The 20,298-nt window shown below is 41.0% G+C and overlaps 1 protein-coding gene across 18 annotated transcripts in view; it reads left to right on the top strand.

Annotated features, from left to right (window-relative positions):
• The window catches only part of LOC310888584 (alpha-protein kinase 2-like), an 88,965-nt gene that overhangs the window by 7,247 nt on the left and 61,420 nt on the right, over positions 1–20,298 (top strand). For 11 of the 18 annotated variants that reach the window (XM_083815401.1, XM_083815400.1, XM_083815389.1 and 8 more), the window contains 7 exons: positions 3,712–5,400; positions 7,173–10,062; positions 12,628–12,775; positions 14,250–14,377; positions 14,463–14,498; positions 19,038–19,417; positions 19,541–19,629. In XM_083815401.1, coding sequence (XP_083671527.1) covers positions 3,982–5,400; positions 7,173–10,062; positions 12,628–12,775; positions 14,250–14,377; positions 14,463–14,498; positions 19,038–19,417; positions 19,541–19,629 — 5,090 coding nt within the window. In that variant the 5' untranslated portion in view covers positions 3,712–3,981. Of the gene's footprint in view, positions 1–3,711; positions 5,401–7,172; positions 10,063–12,627; positions 12,776–14,249; positions 14,378–14,462; positions 14,499–15,823; positions 17,136–17,241; positions 18,327–19,037; positions 19,418–19,540; positions 19,630–20,298 lie in introns of those variants that run through there. The other 7 variants (XM_083815402.1, XM_083815393.1, XM_083815397.1 and 4 more) reach the window with 7 other exon arrangements.

Below are 20,298 nucleotides of genomic sequence, written 5' to 3'. Positions count from 1 at the left end.
AGAAAAAACTTCAGAGAGGTATTAAAGGGATTTTTTTTCCATTGGCTTTGGAGGAAATGAAGAGGAAGACAAAAAGTCCCTCCTAAAACACGTAAGCTTTCTGTAGGAATACCTTCCGTGAGTGTAAAACTGCTTACGGAGGAAGATTACCATTTTTGTAATAACTAAATAAAGTAGAAAAATAGGATGCAAGAGAGGAAATTAACTGCCATTTTTTAAGTTTAACCAGATTTATATATTTTTGTCAGTTAAAAAAACGTTGCCAACATTAGGATTAAGACCACAGTTTCTTATGAAATCAATAGAAGCAACTTTGGGTCCAAAATAACCTCCAAAAATGGCTATTATTAAAAAATTAAAGATAATTTCATCTTTTTTATCGTTCCTTTCATCTTAAAATATAATTTTCCAAAAATATTTTAGTTGCATTGTTAGAGCTTTCCACCAATCTACATTTGCCCTAGCTCATTCCCAGGCACAGTTCTCAAGCTGCCGTGCTCGTGCCGCTGCTTCCTCTTCCCTTGCCCTCGGTTCCCGGGGCACTAAGCTCAGGCAGCGTTGTGACCCTGGTGAAGAGGAGCCCACCAAACACGTCCCTCCTGGGGTCTCAGCTGCTGGAGCTGTCAGGGAGAGGCAGCTTCTCTGTGCTGGCTTCACCCCTTTGTTGTCTGTGTCATTTTTATGGGAGATTGCGAGTGGCTGGAGGGCGCTACGTAAGGCACAATATGTGTGCAGTGGAGACGGACCTGTGATGGATGGAGGGAGGGGAAAGGGAAAGCCAACATGTCCGGGGATAGCCACTGATTTACAACAGGTGGAAAATATGTTCGCAGCTCATCGGAGAACCAGCACAGGACCCTTCTTTCCATTTCCTGCTCAGACCTGGTGATGTTGGTTTCTCCTCCTGTGATGAGCAAGCACCTGGCTCAGCAAGTAGCATCACTGGTGTCCAGAGCAAGACTTGAGACAAGCAGCCAGAATACCTTACACCTTTAGATTCTCTCGTCTTCAACTGAATGTTCAAAGCCCGGTTTATTAATATTTGAGCTCATTTTCGGGTTATTTGCCAATAGCTGATGGTAAATTGTCATGATCTCCAGTTCATCTTTCCTTGGTGAATTTCTTTATATATTTTCTGTGACAAGTTTTCTTGAGGAGCCAGGAGGGTGATGTAGTACCAATCTTTTTCCTGTTTCTATCTAAATTCAGTAATTGACATTATGGTTATGTCTCATATCTTCTATTTTCTCTCCAAAATTTTAAAAAATATTCATGTTTCCATCTTAGGTGGAAAAACATCATTTATGGTGATTTTCCTCATGGAACATTATTTTGCTTTAATTTCCATTGTTGGATCCAACAAAATGCACAGCAATCTAATCTAATTTTCATATCAAGAAATCTGACAGCTCTTTTCCCCTTGATGTCAAAATGCAGCTGAACTAAGAAAATGATAGCTGTGTACTACAACTGCTTTGGTAAAGAGTATTCATGAGTTGGTCTGCATTAAAAATTGTTGCCAAGGCTCTTTGCAGCTGGGAAAATTACCACACTTTTAAAATAACTTATACCCTCCAAAAAAGAGGACAGAGGCATCTGGTCTTCTGAAAAGAAAAGATGAAAGCAGATTTGAAAGAAAGCAACAGGGAACATTAGGCAAATGCATATTTAAGAGGTGATGCGTGAATGCTGGGGGTTAATTCCATGGCACAGTAATCAAATGGATGAGGGAAAAATTAATCTCTACTGCTCCATTTTTTCCTGTTAAATATTTATATTTCTTAGAACTGAAATGGAAAGCAAAACGTGATCATCGATCTGAAAGGCTGAAGATAATGGGATCCGATGCCTTTTTTCTCCAGGCTCTTGTTGCACACACGGTTCAGATTGATGTTCAAAGCCCTGCATTCAGCACAAGTGTAGAGTATTGGCCCAGGGCCCACTCAACAGGTGTCCACATTATTTAAAACCAGCACAATATACACGATTTGTCCTCTTCTTGTCCTCTGTGGCAGGGAAGCCCTTATTACGATGGATTTTGAACTAGACTTCTTCTCAGGCTCCGAGGTGGCAGTGTGAGGAAGCCTGCACTCCGGCTTCCTGCCGCCTTCCTCCTGCGGGGATCACCCCAGCCCGTCCACGTGGCAGCAGCGCTGTGTGCAGCAGCGCACCTTTCCCCCGCCAGCTCTCAAGCTCAGAGCATTGCGAGCCAAGGCACTGTGACCAGGCTGACCCGCACGGCTTTCAGGTGGTTTTGTCACCGTCTGTGCCTTCTGGCAACTCCCTGGCTACACCTCCGAGCTGACGATACACCTTTGTGGCACATCAGGCTTGCTCTTCAGGCCATCCTCTCCTGTTGGTCTTTGCTTCCTTGTATACTGGACCTTTGCCAGTTTATTCCAAGGCTAAATTGCCAAACATGTTTCCTTTCTGCTACCTCCTCCTGCTCCTCCTTCTCCAACCAGTATTCAGGCTGTACCAGAAGGCATGTACGCGCGTGTATATGGCACACATATATGTAGTATGCTGGCAGAGGGTGGTGCTGTTTCTCTCACCTGCCATTGTTCCTCCACACTCCTTTGTGTGTGTGGAGACAGACTGTTCATCACACAACCTAATGTTGCCCCTTCGGCTATCCCTCCCTTCAACCTTTTTCTTGTCCAGCCTTTCCCCTCCCAGGTAAGCCTGTGAAAAAGGTGTCTGTGACATGGAATGCATGAAGGAAATGAAAATATACCCAGCTGCTTTGTGCTGTTTGCATGAGAGGCAGGCAGATTCCAAGCAAGCCTTGCAAACACCTCGCTGTTTGGCCATCGAGCTCTAATCTAGCTCCCCATGTGTTTTCTTACTGACTGTGATCAGTGTCAGCAGTGAGCTGTGACACAAAGCTGGGTGCTGACAGGTCCAGTGGCTGCTCTGCTTGTGGCCCTGCAGGGAGCAGATGGCGCCTCAGAGCGCTTGAAAGGGCGTCGGGAAGGGCCACAGCCAGCGCAGGAGGTCTCACAGCCAGGACAGAGAGCTTACCAAGAAGGGACCTCATGGGAGAAGCAGGGGAGGAAAGAGAGAATGAACAGAGGTGTCTCTACATAGCGTCGTCAGATTAGCGGGCTGGCAAGAAAGGTTTTCCTGCTGTTCTTCATGTCATACCAGTTCTATGAGTTATTTTTCAGAGCATTTAGTTTGGCATCCTTTGTGAGATTGAATGCTTTTCTCTGATGAGGGAATCCCTGGACTGTGGAAAAGTTCATAGATTAGCAGGGATACTCTGTAGTGAAGAATCAGCCAGAGTGATATATATTTTTTTTATGTCCCTGCGATGCCAATGTGACTATCACAATACCTGGTAGCTGTAGGAGTCATGCACATGTGAGTATTTGCATTGGTCTGTATATTTCTGTTAGCAGTTAGAAACACATAAGTGACGTGCACTAAAGCATTTTTTGTGCTGCTGCTGGGTGTACGTGCAGGCATGCTTGGGAATTTGTCTTCCTAGCACAAATCACTTTGGACAGCTACAATATCTTTCCCGAAGTGGTTCTGCATAGATAACTGGATTATAGTTCCTGCTGTTAATGTTTGATCTTGATTTTTAGATCATTATGTTTCCTTTTTTGGAAATGCTTGAAACTGGGTGGTGGTTTACCATCTGTTAGAAAATATGTATACCCATTCTCAAAATCATGTTAAACTTCAGATTTCTTTTATTTGCAGGTGCACATAGCAAGATGCTGCACTTCATTGGACAGTATTTGGAAACTGGCAGCTAGAATGACCTGCTATTCAACCCTTGTTGAGAGGGAATCTCACACAAAAATCGGAACTTTCTCAGAATCGGTTGCTGACCTAAATGACAGTGGGAAGCTTCAGAGTAAAATCAGCAGAATGAGGAACATTTTTTACAATACTAGAGTTACTCTTAAAAGGGTGACCCCATGTTAATTTCAACAAATTTTAACTCACCAAAAGTCAGTGTTTCATTGCATGAGAAGCTCAAAAGTATCGTTCCCATGTGAGAAATCCCACAGACACTTGCCTAACATGGAAGACAACATGGATGCAAAAAATGTATTTGAAACACAGGAAAATATGTGCTGCCTTAGGGGTGTATCAGAGAATGGTGATGACCTAATTAATTTTAATAGTATGGTCTGTGTCACTGCTGGAGAAGCAGAGAAATACTGCATCAGACAGGTGCATTCCCACCCTACAGATCTAATCACTGATCGCAGAGACAATTGTTGCCCTAAAGTGGAAGATTCTGTTTCTTGTCCACCTCCAGCTGTCCAGGCATGTGAAAAGACTGGGTTCAGTAGACCTCTAACCACGAATGCCCTGTTGAGTGAGCAGGCAGATACTCCCATAGTAAATCAGAATTATTTTACAAAAGATGATTCCGAAAATTCTGGTGGCATTTTGGAGGCTTATCCAAGTGTAAGTGATGATTTTTCTGATGATGTCCTAGAGTATTTTGAATGTTCAGATGTGCTGACAGCACATGAAAATGAAATCTGGGAAAAAAAATTACAGTTTTTATTAGAAAGTGGTGATGAAGATGATTTAAAACTGAGTAAGGATTGTGATGGGTGTGCTTACTTCCTCAGTGAAATGCCGTGTCTGTTCCGAGTGTCAGATAACACTACGCCTATGGATACTACCATTGGCTTCTGTGGTCATCACTCAAAATTCAAAGGAGTAAATGTAAGGAGAGACCCCTCTACATACAGCCAGTCAACTTTGCAGACAGAGATGACTCTAACTGTTGGACAACACCGAGATAAAACTACCAGTGTGAAAGACGAAGAGAAGGGTAAAGTGCCTGTCGCATCTGCTGTCATTGAAAATGAGTGTCTCCGAACTGAAGAAGAAAATAATGGAATTGGCCAGACAGATTTCTCAACCAACAAACCTCAGAACATGGATAATGTACATGCAAAGGCGGACTCCTTTACTGGTGGCATAGGTACTGCTTTGACAAATCAGGCTTCAGAGACAATGACAGAAAACAAGGTGGACGAGAACTTGCTGGGTGAAAGCTCATTGCTGCTAGAGGAGGGGAGAAGAAATTCATCGGAGGAAAATGCAAGGCATTCTGTCTCTACCTTAACAGAAACTCTAACAAGAAACCTTTTAAAGTTGCTAAACCCTATAGAGCTCTGCAGATATGTCGGTAATATAGGGCAATCTTTTCAGGCTGCTGCGGAGGTGAGGGAATCCAGTGCTTCGTTTCCCAGTCAGGAAGGAGGCCTTTCAGCACAAATTTGTGAGGAGACAGAAAGCTTGCAAATGCAGGCTGGTTTGTGTCGTACAGAAGAGGCGGATAAAGACTGTCATTGGGAACAGAAAAAGACTTGGGGCCTGTCTGAGCAAAATCAGGTGCCAGATGACAACGTCTCACCCAGGGTAAGTAAAATGCTTATCATTTAACAGAAAGAGTGGTTTGACTGATTTTGTTCCTGTTTGTCACAAAATAATGCAAATTTAAATTACTTTGAAAGACACTATTCACGAACTTCTGAATGACAGCTACGTCTGGGAAGGAAATCTGGTTTTGAAAAAGGCCCAAATAAACCATAAGCTGTTCTAATTATAGAGTGAGACCGATAATAGTAAGAGGCACTAATGGGACTCTGGACAGCTGGATAGGGAAATCTGATATTTAGGCTATTGCACAGGTCTTATCAAAGCAATGTTTCTTTCAACTCAGAAGGATTCTCACATCCCTGTTGTGAGCAGAGAACGTTTCGATTTACTTTCTTTTCAGTTCATACTCAAAGAACAAAGTTGTGTCCAGTTATGGAGCTGGAAATTTAAAACAAATAAACAGAACTTTGCTCTGAATTCTGTCAAGGGGATAATTTTATCCAGAGAATTAATGTTACAGAAGCGTATGGACCTTTTCTTTTTAAAAGTAAAACAATGAAAGATTTAGATATTACGTGGAAATTTAAAGAGCAATTACAAATCAAAAACCCAAATTGATACTCTCCAAGTCCTTAAATATTTTATGCTGTTGGGTAGGAAATTGACCAGGGAAATCAGTACAGATGTACTGTCTGATATGATGCCCCACCAGTTTTCATAACCAGGAGAATTGGATCATACTTTTTATTTCACATAGTAAAGTCTGAAGATATATATTTATGAGTATTAAATCATGAATAATCTTATTATCACCCACTTCACTGATTTTAAAGTGCACAACCAAGTGCACAGAAAAATAGTTATGACAAATAAGCACAAGCTTTTTCCACATGCTCTACTTCATCTGTATTCTTTAAGCAAAAATCTCTCCCAGTTCTGAATCATAGATTGACTTTAATCTGACCACTGGGGTGTCTTAAGCAATGGAAAATCACTGATTTCTTCTGCTTGAAAAGCATCCATAAGTTTCTCTGTTTTTATGGTACATAAAATTCCAATCACATTTTAGCAGCACTTAATGTTCTTATGATGGAGAATAGCCCCCTATTGGAATTAACCTATTGAGATTTTCTTGACAGTGTGTGTTGCCATGGTTTGCATGAGGCATTTTTTCATTTTTTTCCACTTGCGGTACAATCATTTAAATCCCAGAACCCTACTAGCACAGAGCAGCTGTTACGTTACTGTAAGTGCTGTGGCCAGGTTTCAGATTGGCGAGTTCAGATAAGAGTTCAGATTAGACTCCTGCTACCCGCAGCCAATAGGTATTAGTTCTTTAAGCATCCATGACGAAAACTCTGTATTAGTTAAAAATTAAGTAGGAAAGAAATATCTGCATACAGAAAAAGGCTAGAGATGAGCAGAAGCCAAAACCTGTGTTTTAGACAGTCCTTGGGCACAGGATAACTCTGTCAAGTGGTTAGCATACTCTTGTTCTGAGTATTACATTCATACCATGTGCCACAGATCCAACAGGCGAGTCTGGCAGGCTAGACTTGTAATTTGTACAAGTTTAAATACAGAACTATGATTTCTTCTTTCTGTCAGGGTAGGGTGATAGCTACAAACCAGAAACCTCAGATGTTGACAAATACTTAAAAAAAAAAAAAACAACTAACCAACAACAACAAAAAAACCCGAACAACAAAAAACCCTTTCATTTCAATTTAGGACTACAGTTCAGGCCTGTGTCAAGCAGCAGTCCCATTTTTTAGTTCTATCACATTTCTCTTTTTTTCTTTTTTTTGTAGAATCAAGGTGCCAGTCTTAAAATCTCTATCCAAAATTGTGATAGAGAATGTGTGGAGCCTGAAATAGCAAAGGAAGGCATCCTCATGACTTGTCAGAATGCAGGAACCATCCATTCAGCTTCAGAATGTACTGAAAAGCCATTACAAGTGAAAAATGGAAGTTTACAAACCTATTCGCAACACCGTGCTCCTTGTGATAAGAGAGAAAGTTGTCGCCAACGAGTCTTCTGGGAACAAGGGAAGGATATTAGTAGTAATGGCAACAAATCAAAGAAAGACATTTCATCTCTTCCTTTATGGGACGCGGACTCTGTTCCTGATAAACAAGAAAGTTTATGTGCTGTTCTCTCTTCTGCAAAGCTATGTGATGAGCCAAAGGAGGGAGGGCAAAGGTATGGTTTTGATTCGCATGACGGCAATGACAGAGATACTCTCTGCAGTGTATCATGTGATGAATCTCTGTTTGAAGCTAATCCCAAGTCAGTTCTGGAATCTGGAGAACCTGGGTGCAAAGGAGATGCCGATTTATCTGCAGTGCATGACAAGCTCTGGAAACTTCTTCATGAAGATGACTCAGACTATCAAATCCCATTTGAAAACTGGGGAATCACAAGTTTAGAGGTAAGGCTGACAGATACCAAAGTCACAGAACCGAACTCTGTGCAAGAGACCTGTTCTGATCATCCTTTGCCCCCAGATTTCACAGAACAGCAGGAACCTATTACACAGCCACCTATTAGACAAAGAACAGAGAAAGAAGACTGCAGTGTCTCTAATGTCCTACTGAAAACAAATGAAGCGTGTAACAGTGCATCCATAGAAAACTTTTCTCTTACACAAGTGGTCGAAGCAGATGGTTTATGTATCAGTTCTAGCACTGGGAATAAAACAGAAACGGCGTCCACTTGTATTTCAGAGAATAGTATCTTCAATACAGAGGAGTGCTTGGAGCAGAAGCCAAATCAAACATTAATTGTCAATAATGGAGCCGTTCAAACAACTGTTTCTCGGGAAGGAAAGCTTACCGTTAATAACACTTTCCAAACATGTGATACAGATTCTCAAAGATTAAAAAATGCTCAGAGTAGTAACTTAGCATGCGATAAAGAAAACCCAGCTTGCATGTCAGATAAGTCACACTGGACAACTGGACAATTACTGCATACTGAGTGGAACATATCCTTGATAAATGAGACTATGACTGAGACCACAGATGAAGATGCTGGTAAAGACTGTCATTTTAAGGACTGTTACCCAGCAAGAAAAAAACTGTCGTATTTCCCTGAGGAGAAAGTTATTTTCCCCAGTAATTCCTCTGTTGAAAATACCCATCAGTTTACACATGAAAAACACTCTTCTGTTAACATCATACATAGAAGTTATGAAGATAATTTACAAGAAAAAAGAAATCACTCCGAGTTGAATGCACAAAAAGGCACTAATTGTAGCAGTTATCATCCTTCAAAAAATTATGAGACTCAAGATTTTCAAGTTGTTTCTAATACACAGAAATACAGTTACCCAATGAAATTGCCTAATTTAATTAAGACTCCTGAAACCATAACGGGTAAGAATCTACCCCAAAATGTACACCAACTGACAGGATTAGAAAAACAAGAAGTGATATTCACTCCCTCTTCTGAGAATCCCCTTTTAACAGATTTTTTTGTAAAAGTGCCCAAATATGAACCAAGTAAACCAGGAAAAGAACAGAGAGACATTTTCATAGGTGATGAACAAAGGGTTGAAACATCCTGTGACTCTGGAGTTAGGCATGTTTCAGAGAGTCAGCCTGCAGTTTCCCCTCATAACGTGTCTGAACAACATTTATTTTTTGCTGACAACACTTTTAAGTTTGACAAAGAGTTAAAAACAGATTCTTTGAAAAGTCACACGTATGCCTCTGGGAACGTAACTTCAGTATCAGTTAGTACCCCGCTGCCTAGAAAGGTTCAGAATGAGTACTGCACAGTAGCAAAGGAAGATTGTGGAGACATCAGTAATCAGATGGGTCTCCAGCAACAGACCGTAAGAGAAACATCACCATTCATACCTGTAAGCCAGTCAGAGGGCTCTCTTAACAGTGTAGCAGCAATGGGGTGTTCTGGCACAGGAAGTAACGTACAAACAAAATGCACACAAACTGCGGTCAAAGGAGATGAAAAATTGACTAAGTTGGAAGCTTTCTGCATTGCAGTGCAGGATCAGATCCATAGGGTACCTGAAGAAAATAAGGAGGAAGCAATCTTGTGTGGAAATAAACAAAAGATTCAAAGAACTACTGAATACAACCTAGATGCTGCTAAAATGAAGTCTCCTTTGCACGCTTTAATTAGCTCCAAGGCTCAGAGGCGGATTAGGAATAGTATCACTAAGCTGTCCTCTCCTGACTTGATCACTTCCAGCAAGCCAGCTGAGGTTGATTGTTCAATTAAGTCTACTGAGCATAATAAAGAAGAAGAAGTCACGACTTCAGAGACTGCAGTAAGTGCTTTAGTTAACTTGCCAGCAGTTGATTCAGGGGACGTCTCTCTTCAAAGGCAGCCATCCTACAGCAGGACGCAGCCACACTCCTTAGCATTGACCGCATATGATCCGTTCTCAGTTAGCGTCGAAAGGCCAGAAAATCAAGAAGGGTCAAAGTCCTGCCAGACGTCACCAACTGTTGCTGAGTCTGAGCCCATCAAATGTAAACACACAGCAAAGAGTGACAATTTAGCTACTGGAGCAAAGAAGAAATTATCATCAGCAACACTGTCAAAGAAACCCCGACTGGAGGAGAGAGGAGATGTCAGCAAGGATCATAGCTGTGTTAAAAGTGAGGCAAACGTGATTCATAAAGAAAATAGAAAAGAGCAAAGGAAACTAATTTCAGAAAAGGATAGCAAAGGTAAGAGAAAACTGATTGTCATTTCTGTCCTTTCCCATCCTTCTGACTCCGGTAGGAAGTTCAAATTCGTTAAACCCACTGCAAGCCTCCCTCAGTTGAAATCTTAGCAGTCAAAAGTGTCCTGCCCTCACTGATGTTATTTACAGTTCTGTGAACTTAATAACTACCGCTATCCTCATGCCACAGAGCTGATACCTCCCTAGCATCCTTTTCCCTGCTGGCAAATATATTTATTGTTTTTTTATCCTTTTTGATAAGCCTACTTTTTATTTGTCTCTTCAAGTCAGTTTTCAGGGCGGTGTAGCAGGATAGTTGCACCTAACTGCACACAACACAGCAGCTGCAAGCCCAGTCCTAGCATGTCATTTTGTTCCTGCAGGGCGGTGTTCCCAGTAATGCTCCCACACTGCGGCTCCCAAATGCAATTACTCTCTCTTGGTTACCAAATGGTTTTATTGCTAGCAAAGTATTATTGTTACTTGTAGGGTGCCACTGATAAACATAATGTTTTGCAGTCCTGCCTGATGACTGATGGCTGGTTCTGTATGCCTTTTCACCACTATTGGTCAGAAATGACACTGATGAAATTAGCATTATTAAACTGACATAAGAAGCATATAATTCAGATGAGAATTGGGTTGCTTGTCAGAGTCTCCAGGAGATCGCTAACGGATAAAATGCAGACAGGAGTAGTAGCAGCGTAACAGCTCAACAGATGAGGTGTTTGTGGTTTCTATGGATACTTTGCAAGAGCCAAGGTCTTATGTTCGCGTTCTGACATTGTCTTTTATGTTCACATCACGAAATAATTTTAAAGATAAGAGCAAGACTGAATAGTGACTAAAGGTAGGCTAAACAGCTCTGAAGCTCTTCAGAGATTCTAATTACAGTGAAGTCTGGTCAGAGTTCAGTTTTCCAATCACATAGAAAAAAAAACAACTTTATTCAAAAATGTGTCCTTTGCAAACATGTTTGTCTACAAGAAATGACTGTGAAAGGGAATAATGGGAGACGAGCTATACTGAGCAAGAAAAAGGACCGGACACGGTGAGAATTTGCTATAGCGAGGTCTGCTATACACCTACAGGCTCACCAATGATAACTGAGAGCAGAGCTAAATCGGAAATTACCAGAGAACCAAATGTGTGGGAGAAGGAGAGACACATTCCTTCAAAGTAGAACAAGCAAACTGCAACTACCGAGAAAAGATGGACCTTTTCCATGTATCTGAGCCTAAATCTGAAAAATGTTGTCCATGTTCAGGCTGAATTTTGTTCTCCTGCCTCTACTGTGCTGCGTTCTAGACTGAAGGGAATGTATGTTTGTATTTTAGAGAGTTTGCAGGGACCTCCCCCAGCATTACGGGGAGGTTGCCGTGGTTAGTCCGGTATACACTCAGAGTGTGCTCCTGTGTATTTTTTCACCTCCAGGAGGAAGGGCTTTGTGGCTGGGGCAGGAAAACTGGAGCCTTTAGTTCTATTTCCAGTACTGTCGCATAGTCGGTGCCGTTTTAGCCCTGATTCAGCAGGATTCTTAGGCCTAAGGACTTAAGTGGCTGCAAGTCAAACATAGCAACGAATTCCAGGTGCCTGACCCTTTGGGTCGGATTTAGCATTCCTTAGGCATTAGGTGGGGAAAGTTAGACAGCTGGCATGGGACCAGGGAGGAGATGTGTCATGCCAGCTCACTCAGAAGAGACTGGAGCGAGCCAGCAAACAGCTTTAGCAGAGAGCCAGGTTATTGGGACCTTCCTGGACTGGGCAGGGTGCTCCATTTCTGGAACCTGAATAAGTCTTCGATTTTCTCTGCATAGCAGCCAGTGTTTAGTAAAAGAACCATGTCCTGGGGCTGGAAAAGTAGGGACTTGCTTTAGAAGCAGGAAATTAATTCTTTGAAGAGGGAAGTAAGGGCCACTGCCGTTGCCAAATGCCATGTCGTTGCTAGAGCAAGTATCTAACCAGAGTGTGGGTTCCTCCCTCCAGCTGTGTTTTAAAAGAAAGGAAGCCATCACTGCATCTTGCAAAACACCTGATCCTGGCAGTGTGCATTAGGTGTGCTCCAGGAACACCTCAGAGCCTGAGCATCTCCTGGGACTTGGAGTCATTTCTCTCAAAGGCTGTGATTAGCAAAAAAAAAAAATGCACCGCTTACCAGGATTCAGTTAATATGAACTCTGATCGTGTAACCATATGTTATGCAGTACCCTTTTGGTGTCTCTTTTTTAGCATCAAAGCCAGCTGATTCTTCAGTCAGAGATAATGTGGTCATAGTAAGAAATGATGTTATTCTGATGTATTTTCAGACTAGAAATTCCCTTTGGTCCTATTCTATAAATTCAGAATGTCTTTGCATTGAAAACATTTCCATTGACTGGGCGGGGCATTGAACCAGTCTTCTAAAACCTCCATATTGTAAAACCTTGCTTTCTGCATCAGAAAAAAAATGTAATTATCAGTAATGTCAGATTCATATGAACAGTATCTTCAAAATGTTCTGGGATTCCTTTAAACTGCCGAAACATTGTAATTATATTCTAATCCTAAACTGTGGCTCTTCTGTTTCAAGCTCCCAAGCTGCTGAAGAGAATCCAAGCAGAGTCATTCCCTGACTGCTCTGGAAATGTTAAGCTGTGCTGCCAGTTTGGAGACATTCATGGGGACTCCACCATTACATGGACTAAAGACTCCAAGTTACTAGCTCGACTGCAGAGAAAGTGAGTGAATGTTTCTGATGGGCTTCTAGTTTCTGAATAGCTGTTGAGAAAATACTAAATGTGCCAGTGATTCACTCTTTAATGTAACAATATTAGTATGATAGGTGCAAAAAATAAGTTAAAATAGGAGAATTAAGAACTATTTTTTCACACAGAGCATTAGTATTTGTTACAGTTTGCATTCCATCACCTGCAATTCCTCTCAGCCCATTCATAACCAGTCTCATCCAACTTTCAAGTACAGTAAAAGATCATCTGAAGTTTCAACCTCAACACCCAGGCCAAATGATATAAACACGCCTGGTTAATACGTGGCAGGCTGTCTGTCCTTGTGTGGTGGTAGTGAATTGCTGAAACAACTAACATGCAATGTAGAGCTTGGTTTGATCACTCCTTTGAACTTTATATTCTATATCAAATGGAGCTTGAAGCCAGTTGGACTAAAAGATGGAGTTGCATTTAAGGAAAAATGATCTCTTCCCTTTGCCCAGCCAGTTAACCTGACTCTGAGTGACTAGAGGCAGGGCAATGAGAAGGCTGGAAAACAAAAGCTTCCTAAGGCATTTATCAGGATTTTGTCCAGCTTCTCCTAAAACAACATTTTTATGGAACAAGTTATTTTCTTCCATTACAGTAATAACCTTCTTACAAAATAGCTCTTAACTTAATTTTTGAAGCACTATAAACAAATGTTAACATTATCCAAAACAAAGAAAAAAAGATGTTTCCGTCAGAAGGCATGATTTTGCAAAGATCAAAAATATTTATAGGAAGGCATCTGCCAAGATGCTATTTTAAGTTGAGAGGAAACATTGAATGAATTGGTTAGACTACTCATATTATTCGGATTCTTGTTTTAACTACACTGATTCTGATTATTGTATTACCATATCGGTAATGGATATTACCATATCAATTGTTTTATATAATAAAATATATTATCTGGTAAGTAATGTTGCAGTGTTTCAACAAAGAAACAGTACATTGGTAACAAATGAATTGGTTTTGTAGTGATAAGTAAAGTATGTGGTAACAAAATATTTGAATTTTCACTTCATGGGATAACATGCCGTTGCTAAGTGTTTCCAGATATACCCATGCAGAGTTTTTCCAAATATTTTAAGTATCAACAAGAAGACACCCGTTATATCTTCTTGGAGATATACCCTATCTTACCATCATACCTTATATATTTGCCATGGCATGAATGGGAATATTAGAATACCTTTTGATGTGATTCAATTCTTTTTATCTGGATTAAGTTGATGTATTTTTCTCTCAGAATATAGTAGGATCAGCTGTTGTGAAGCACTTAATAGGATGAATGGTTCTAAATGGGGTGAAATGAAGTATTTTATCTACTCGCAACATATTTGAATCAGTCTTGGCAGTGACAGGCAGAAATTCCAGGGACAGATACATGGAAATATCTTTTAGAGGTATTAATGTGGAAAATTAATGTATTCTGTTCCAGTGCCCAGGATGACTCTCCTGTCTCTTTGGCGATAGCTAAAGCCAGTAACAAAGACCAAGGAATGTATTACTGCTGCTTGAATAATATATATGGAAAGGTAACTGCGGAGTTTAATCTGACTTCTGAAGGTAAATCCTAGTTTATAATTTGCATTAATAATGACAATGGTAGTTTCCATTAATACTTTTTGAAAATCTCTTTGTTTCTTTGTAGTCTTGGAACATCTTTCAAGTTTTCAGAATTTTGAAGGTAAGTACACACGTCTGGTTAATTGTGTGCTTAAATCTTTGTTCCTTCTTATTTTCAAATAGAACAAAAGATGGAAAAATATAACCAAGATAATTAGCAGTATTTTCACCCAAGATGTGTACCTTCTGATTTGGTGGTACAAACCGTTTTCAAATCTTCTTTTTACCACCCAGTTAAACTGGGTTTACAGTTGCTTAACATTATCAGAAAGTTACTAAGAAGCTGCACTGTCTTTGCAAATTTGACCCAAGATAAGGTAGTCTGAGCTCTAAGGAGCACTTCTGAACCCTCTTAATAAGAAAATGAACAGATACACATAAACAGTTACAATGAACCGTGTTTGGTTAGCAAATGGCTAGATTGTAGTAGTGCAATCAGTTTCAGTTGAGTCACCGAACTTGTACTAAATCATAATTCTTGTTTTTATCTCTTGTCCATTTATAGGATCATAACATAATACAGGTTGGAAGGGACCCCAGGGGGTCATCTTCTGCTCAAAGCAGAGTTAACTATGGGGTGAGACCAAGTGGCTTAAGGCTTTATACAACAAGATCTTGAAAACTTCTAGGGATGGAGACTGCACGGTATCTCTGTGCCACTGCTTGACTGTTCTTGTGAAAAAGTTTCTTCTTATATCCAAACTGAACATCTCTTGTTTCAATTTACATCAGTTGTCTGTCATCCTCTCACTGTGCACCATTGTGCAGAGCTTCATGCCATCTTCTTGATAAACTTTGTAGTTTTATGCACCAGCTGCTGTTAGGTTCCCTGAAGCCTTCTCTTTTCCAGGCTGAGCAAGCCGCATTCCCTCAGACTCTCTTCACATGCCAGGTGCTCCAGGCCCCTCATCATCATGGTGGCCCACTGCTGAAAGTGGTTCAGTTGGTTGAATGTCTTTACTGTACTGGGGGCCCCAAACTAGATGCGGTATTCCAGATACGGTCTAATGAGGGCTGAGTAGAAGAGGATAATCACTTCTCTTGATCTGCTGGCTGTCTTACTGTTGACACAGCTCTGGTGCAATTGGCCTTTGCTGCCAGGGTGCGCTGGTGGCTCATGTTCATTTGTGTCCGTAAGACTCCCAGCAGTGCCCTTTCAGCAGAGCTGTTCCCCAGCCTGGCTGTGCCTTTGCGAGAGGCTTTTCCTTCCCAGGTGCAGGACTTTCCATTTGCCCTAGTGGAATTTCATGAGGTTCCTGTTGGCCCAATCCTCCAGCCTATGCAGGTTCCCCTGAGTGACAGCCCTGCACTAGAGCATGTTGTCTGTTCCCCCAGTTTGATGTCATCTGCAACTTTTATGAGCAACCACTCCATTGCTTCTTCCAGGTCATTGGCAAAGATGTTAAAAGAGGACAAGGTGAAGACCCGACCCCTGTGGTACTCCGCTTGTTACATTAACCACTGCTTCCTGAGCCTGATGATCTCACCAGTTTTCTACTCATATACTTATTCACTTGTCTAAACTGGAGACAAGAATATTGTGAGACAGCTTCAAAAGCCTTGCTAACGTCAAGTTAAATGACAGCCACTCCTTTTCACATCTCAACAGATCCAGTCATTTTATAACAGAAGGGAATGACTGTCTGATGGTTGGTCTGGCAGGATTTAACCCTTATCTTCCTCCTTCTCGTTCATGGTTCATAAATATATTCCAAGACGATTCACTCTGTGTTTTTTCCAGGGACTGAAGTGAGGCCGACCATTCTGTAGTTCTCTACATTGTTCCTTTGTCCTTTTTTGAGGATGAGTGCAATGCTTGCTTTCCTCATTAGGGACCTCTCCTGACATCCATGACTTTTCAAATATTCAGGGGGTGGTCTTGAATGGACATCAGCCCGTTCTGTCAACACGTGTATGCAGCCTGCCTGGTCTAATCCCTGACGTGATCCTAACACACTGGTGGTAGTTCTCTTCCTTGAACACTTTCACTAAGCAGAGAGCTCTGAGAGACCTTGCTGAGAATTCCAGCTGTATTCATGTCTCTGAATTACCCATCCCATTCAGTAATACACCTTCAATTTACTTTTTCTGCCTTTTGTTACTAATGTAGCAGTTGCAGCTCTTTCCGTTGCCCTTGGTTATTCCTCAGAAGTGTCAACTACAGGTGCTGTTGAATGTGACACTGGCAGCTCAAGGGCTAGCAGAAACAGTTTTGCAATACAGTTTTTCAAAGACAGTCCCATGGCCTTGCAATGAAGTCCATGCATTCACAACAGCTGGCACTGCACATTTAATACCTTGCATTTATCCCTGTGTGCTCAACACACAGTTGGATGCAGCATTTCAGCAGCTGCTGCATTTTCAGCTAGCTCTGAACACACAGGCCTTTTTCTCTGTCTACGTGAGGTGCATTATGCTTACACAAAATTCTTGTTTCAGGGGAGACAAACAATTTAAGGAACATTTTGTTTGTTTGAGATATTCATGTCCTGATATGATGCCTTAGTGATTTCCAAATCACACAACAAATTCATCACAATATAAATTCTAGTACAGGTTGAAAGAGGCCATACAGTTTGATTTCCACCAATACTGATTGTTTTGGGGAATGGTGTGAATGCAGCTAGTTACAACTCAGGCTTGAATTCTCTTGAGGATTAAGGGCATTTATGAAGGTACAGGGCACACACTGTGCAAATTGGAAAGTCTGTGCCTGATACTATCCAGGTGAAAATTCATTAGAAAACTGAGGAATACTCAAAATTCAGGCCTGTGATTGGATTTTTAATTTCTTTAAATCACAGAGAAGATGAGCTCTGGGCTTCAGCTCTAGTACCTCACCCCTTTTAGATTTCAAGCTGAAAGGCAGTGACCAGAACACCTCAAAGATTTCACTGGCCTACAGACTACGAGAGACATTTTGACAGCTACTCTGTCAGAAACTGTGGGAATCCCTCAAGCTGTTGAATCAACACTGTGTTTTTGCTACTTATTTTTTCCTTTTTGTAGTCAACTCTGCTATATCATCAAAAATAAAATCCGCTTGAATTCATGGGAGGTTCATTGGTGAAATACCTTCATGTAGGGTAGAATGGTTTGTGCAGGGGGGTGGAGTGCACACCATGACAAGACTACTGATTTGAACTTGACTGACTGTGTAACTTCCCACTAATTTGATGCGCTAGCACTTCGCACGCAGTAAACAGTGAAACAGCATTGCATCACAGTACACAGAGACATAGACACACAGTGCACAGAAAGCTGCTTTGGCAGAAAAAACTTGCTAGTTGTGTTTGAACACATGGTCTTTGCAAGTCACCTGCTGTGTAACTTTACTCCAAAAGACAGACAGGCATTAAGATTTGGAATGCTTTACCCATATGTTATCTTGTGTTTAATCACACTTGGCATATGTCTTGCTCTGCTGCAGCTAAAGATAGACAGTGCATTGCAAATTGGTTTATTTGAACCGATATCTGAACACACTGTATAAGTCAGATTGTTCATTCAGCCAATTGATTCTTTTTCTTGAAGAATAAAATTAAACATCTAGTTCCTTGTTAAAATAAAGAAAGGTGTTCTTACATAGCAGTACTGTATAACTTCTGATCAACAGAGAATTGTAGGTGGAGTTAAGGAGCTTTCTGGTTTATGTTCTCTGTGGTATCATTGAAGTCCATGGTTAGGAATAAAACTATTATTGTACCAATTTCTCTTGAATATAAAGATCACTCAAATACAAAGATCGCTCAAATCAGTTACTCTCTGAATGACATTGACATGGTCATCTGTAGAAATTTTAGAAATAGAAAGAATAGAAATCTTATTCAAAATCATGTAAGAAATAAAAATCTTGTTTTCTTCTGTCTTTGCTAATGAACTTGTTTTTCATTTGGTGCTTGGTGTGCCAGACTGTAAAGAAATAAATAGTTCAGCATGCTAGTCTTCAGCACTGGAGCTTCCGTAGAGAATGTGGTTGGTACTAGGAGAGGCAAGTTTTCGTTATGGTCATACCAGAGAATGTCTGAGACCTCTTTCATGCCTGTACGAACAGGTTGACAGAATCTCTCCCTGAAAAGGTTCCAAGCTGAAAGTTAAAACAAGCTCTGGCTGTATCAGCAAAAGCCCCCTTTTTTTTTTTTTTTTTTTTCCTCTGGCTTTCCTGAAAAGAAAAGGAAGGCTAGCTTCAGAAGAATGCGCTTGGATCACAGTGGGCACAGAACTGTGTTCTAGTTTTAAATTCATGTCTACATACACTTTAACACATTGCACATTAACTTTATTACGGTCTCTGTCTTCCCAAAAAAGCAGAGTTGGAAGGATCTCAGTATTCTGTCAATGTCTCTTTAGTTCTCAGCCAGCTTGACTTACTTCACATTCATTTGAAGCTCCAGTTTACAACTGCTCTTATAGTTTTTAAATATTTGTGATATTTTCCTCTAATTTTTGTGCTACTTTCTGTATTCTCGCCTCATGAAACTAAGCTACCCCCTTTCTCCGTGCTAGCTTTAGACAGTAGAGGCAACAAACTATGTTTAGAGGAGTGATGTCCCAGCTTCATGTTAGCACAATTGAGGACATGCATTCTCCTTCCATACAGCCTACTCTTTAATCCTCTGTGGAGAGATACATTCATCCTCCCATGTCCACCCCTTTCCCTGTGACTGCAGAAGGATGTGTAGAACAAAGTGGCATTGTGTTTTAGGTGTGGAAGAAATTGAATTCATGCAGCTCATGTTCAGAGAAGATTTCATCAGTGACAGTTATTTTGGTGGAAACCTGCATGGAATAATAGCTACAGAAGAATTTCACTTTGGTGAAGGCATGCATCGGAGAGCTTTCCGAAGTAAAGTGATGCAAGGCCTGGTACCAGTGTTCAGCCCTGGCCATCCCTGCGTTCTCAAAGTGCACAATGCTATCACATATGGGACCAAGAGTAAGGATGATCTAGTCCAAAAGAACTATAAACTAGCTCTGCAGGTAAGGTTCCTCAGTCCTTTGCAAGCAAGAATTGTGGGGAAAAGCTGTCTTGGAAATACTCAAACAGCTCACCTATTAAATGTTTTGAATAATATTCCATATGGATATCTCTTTATAATATAGGAATGCTATGTCCAAAATACTGCAAGAGAGTATGCGAAGATATATGCAGCTGAAGCCGGACCTTTGGCAGGCTTTGGAGAAGTACCAGAGTGAGTACAATGCATACACACACGTATGTGTATGTGTGCCACACAGTCCTGTGCCACACTTGCGCACCAATTGCTGGGAATGATTTCTAAAGAAGAAAGAGGAGTCCTGTGAACATTTGGAGTCATGACTCAGTAAATAATACTGTGTATCCAGGTGGTATGAGAGATTCGCTTTCCTTTAGAAAAAAGATAATAAGGAGTAGAGACAGTAAGTAGCAGAGATCTAGGAGTAAAAGGCCTGTTTATAATATAAATTTAGAGGAAATTAGTCATGCTGGTGGAGAATATAATACTATTAGTATCATCTAGTAACAGCAGTAGGGAATGTCAGACCTTCCAACTTTCCATTAAAAATAAAATCTTGAGAGAAATCTTGATCTCTCTGTAGTTGGTATGAAGTTACTTGTTTGGCAAGTTTTCTATGTAAAATGAGGCTTGTCATGGAGTCGTAGAATGGTCTGGGTTGGAAGGGACCTCTAAAGATCATTTATCTCCAACCCCTGCTGAGGGCAGGGACACCTTCCACTAGATCAAGTTGCCCGAAGCCCCATCCAACCTGGCCTTGAACAGTTCTGGGGATGGGGCACCCACAGCTGCTCTGGGTAAACTGTGCCAGTGCCTCACCACCCTCATAGTAAAAAATTTCTTCCTTATATCTGATCTAAATCT

Source organism: Anser anser, assembly GCF_964211835.1.
Source record: "Anser anser genome assembly, chromosome: W".
NCBI lineage: Eukaryota > Metazoa > Chordata > Aves > Anseriformes > Anatidae > Anser > Anser anser.
Note: the sequence above shows the minus strand (reverse complement) of the source record. Positions and strands in the feature narration are given on the sequence as shown.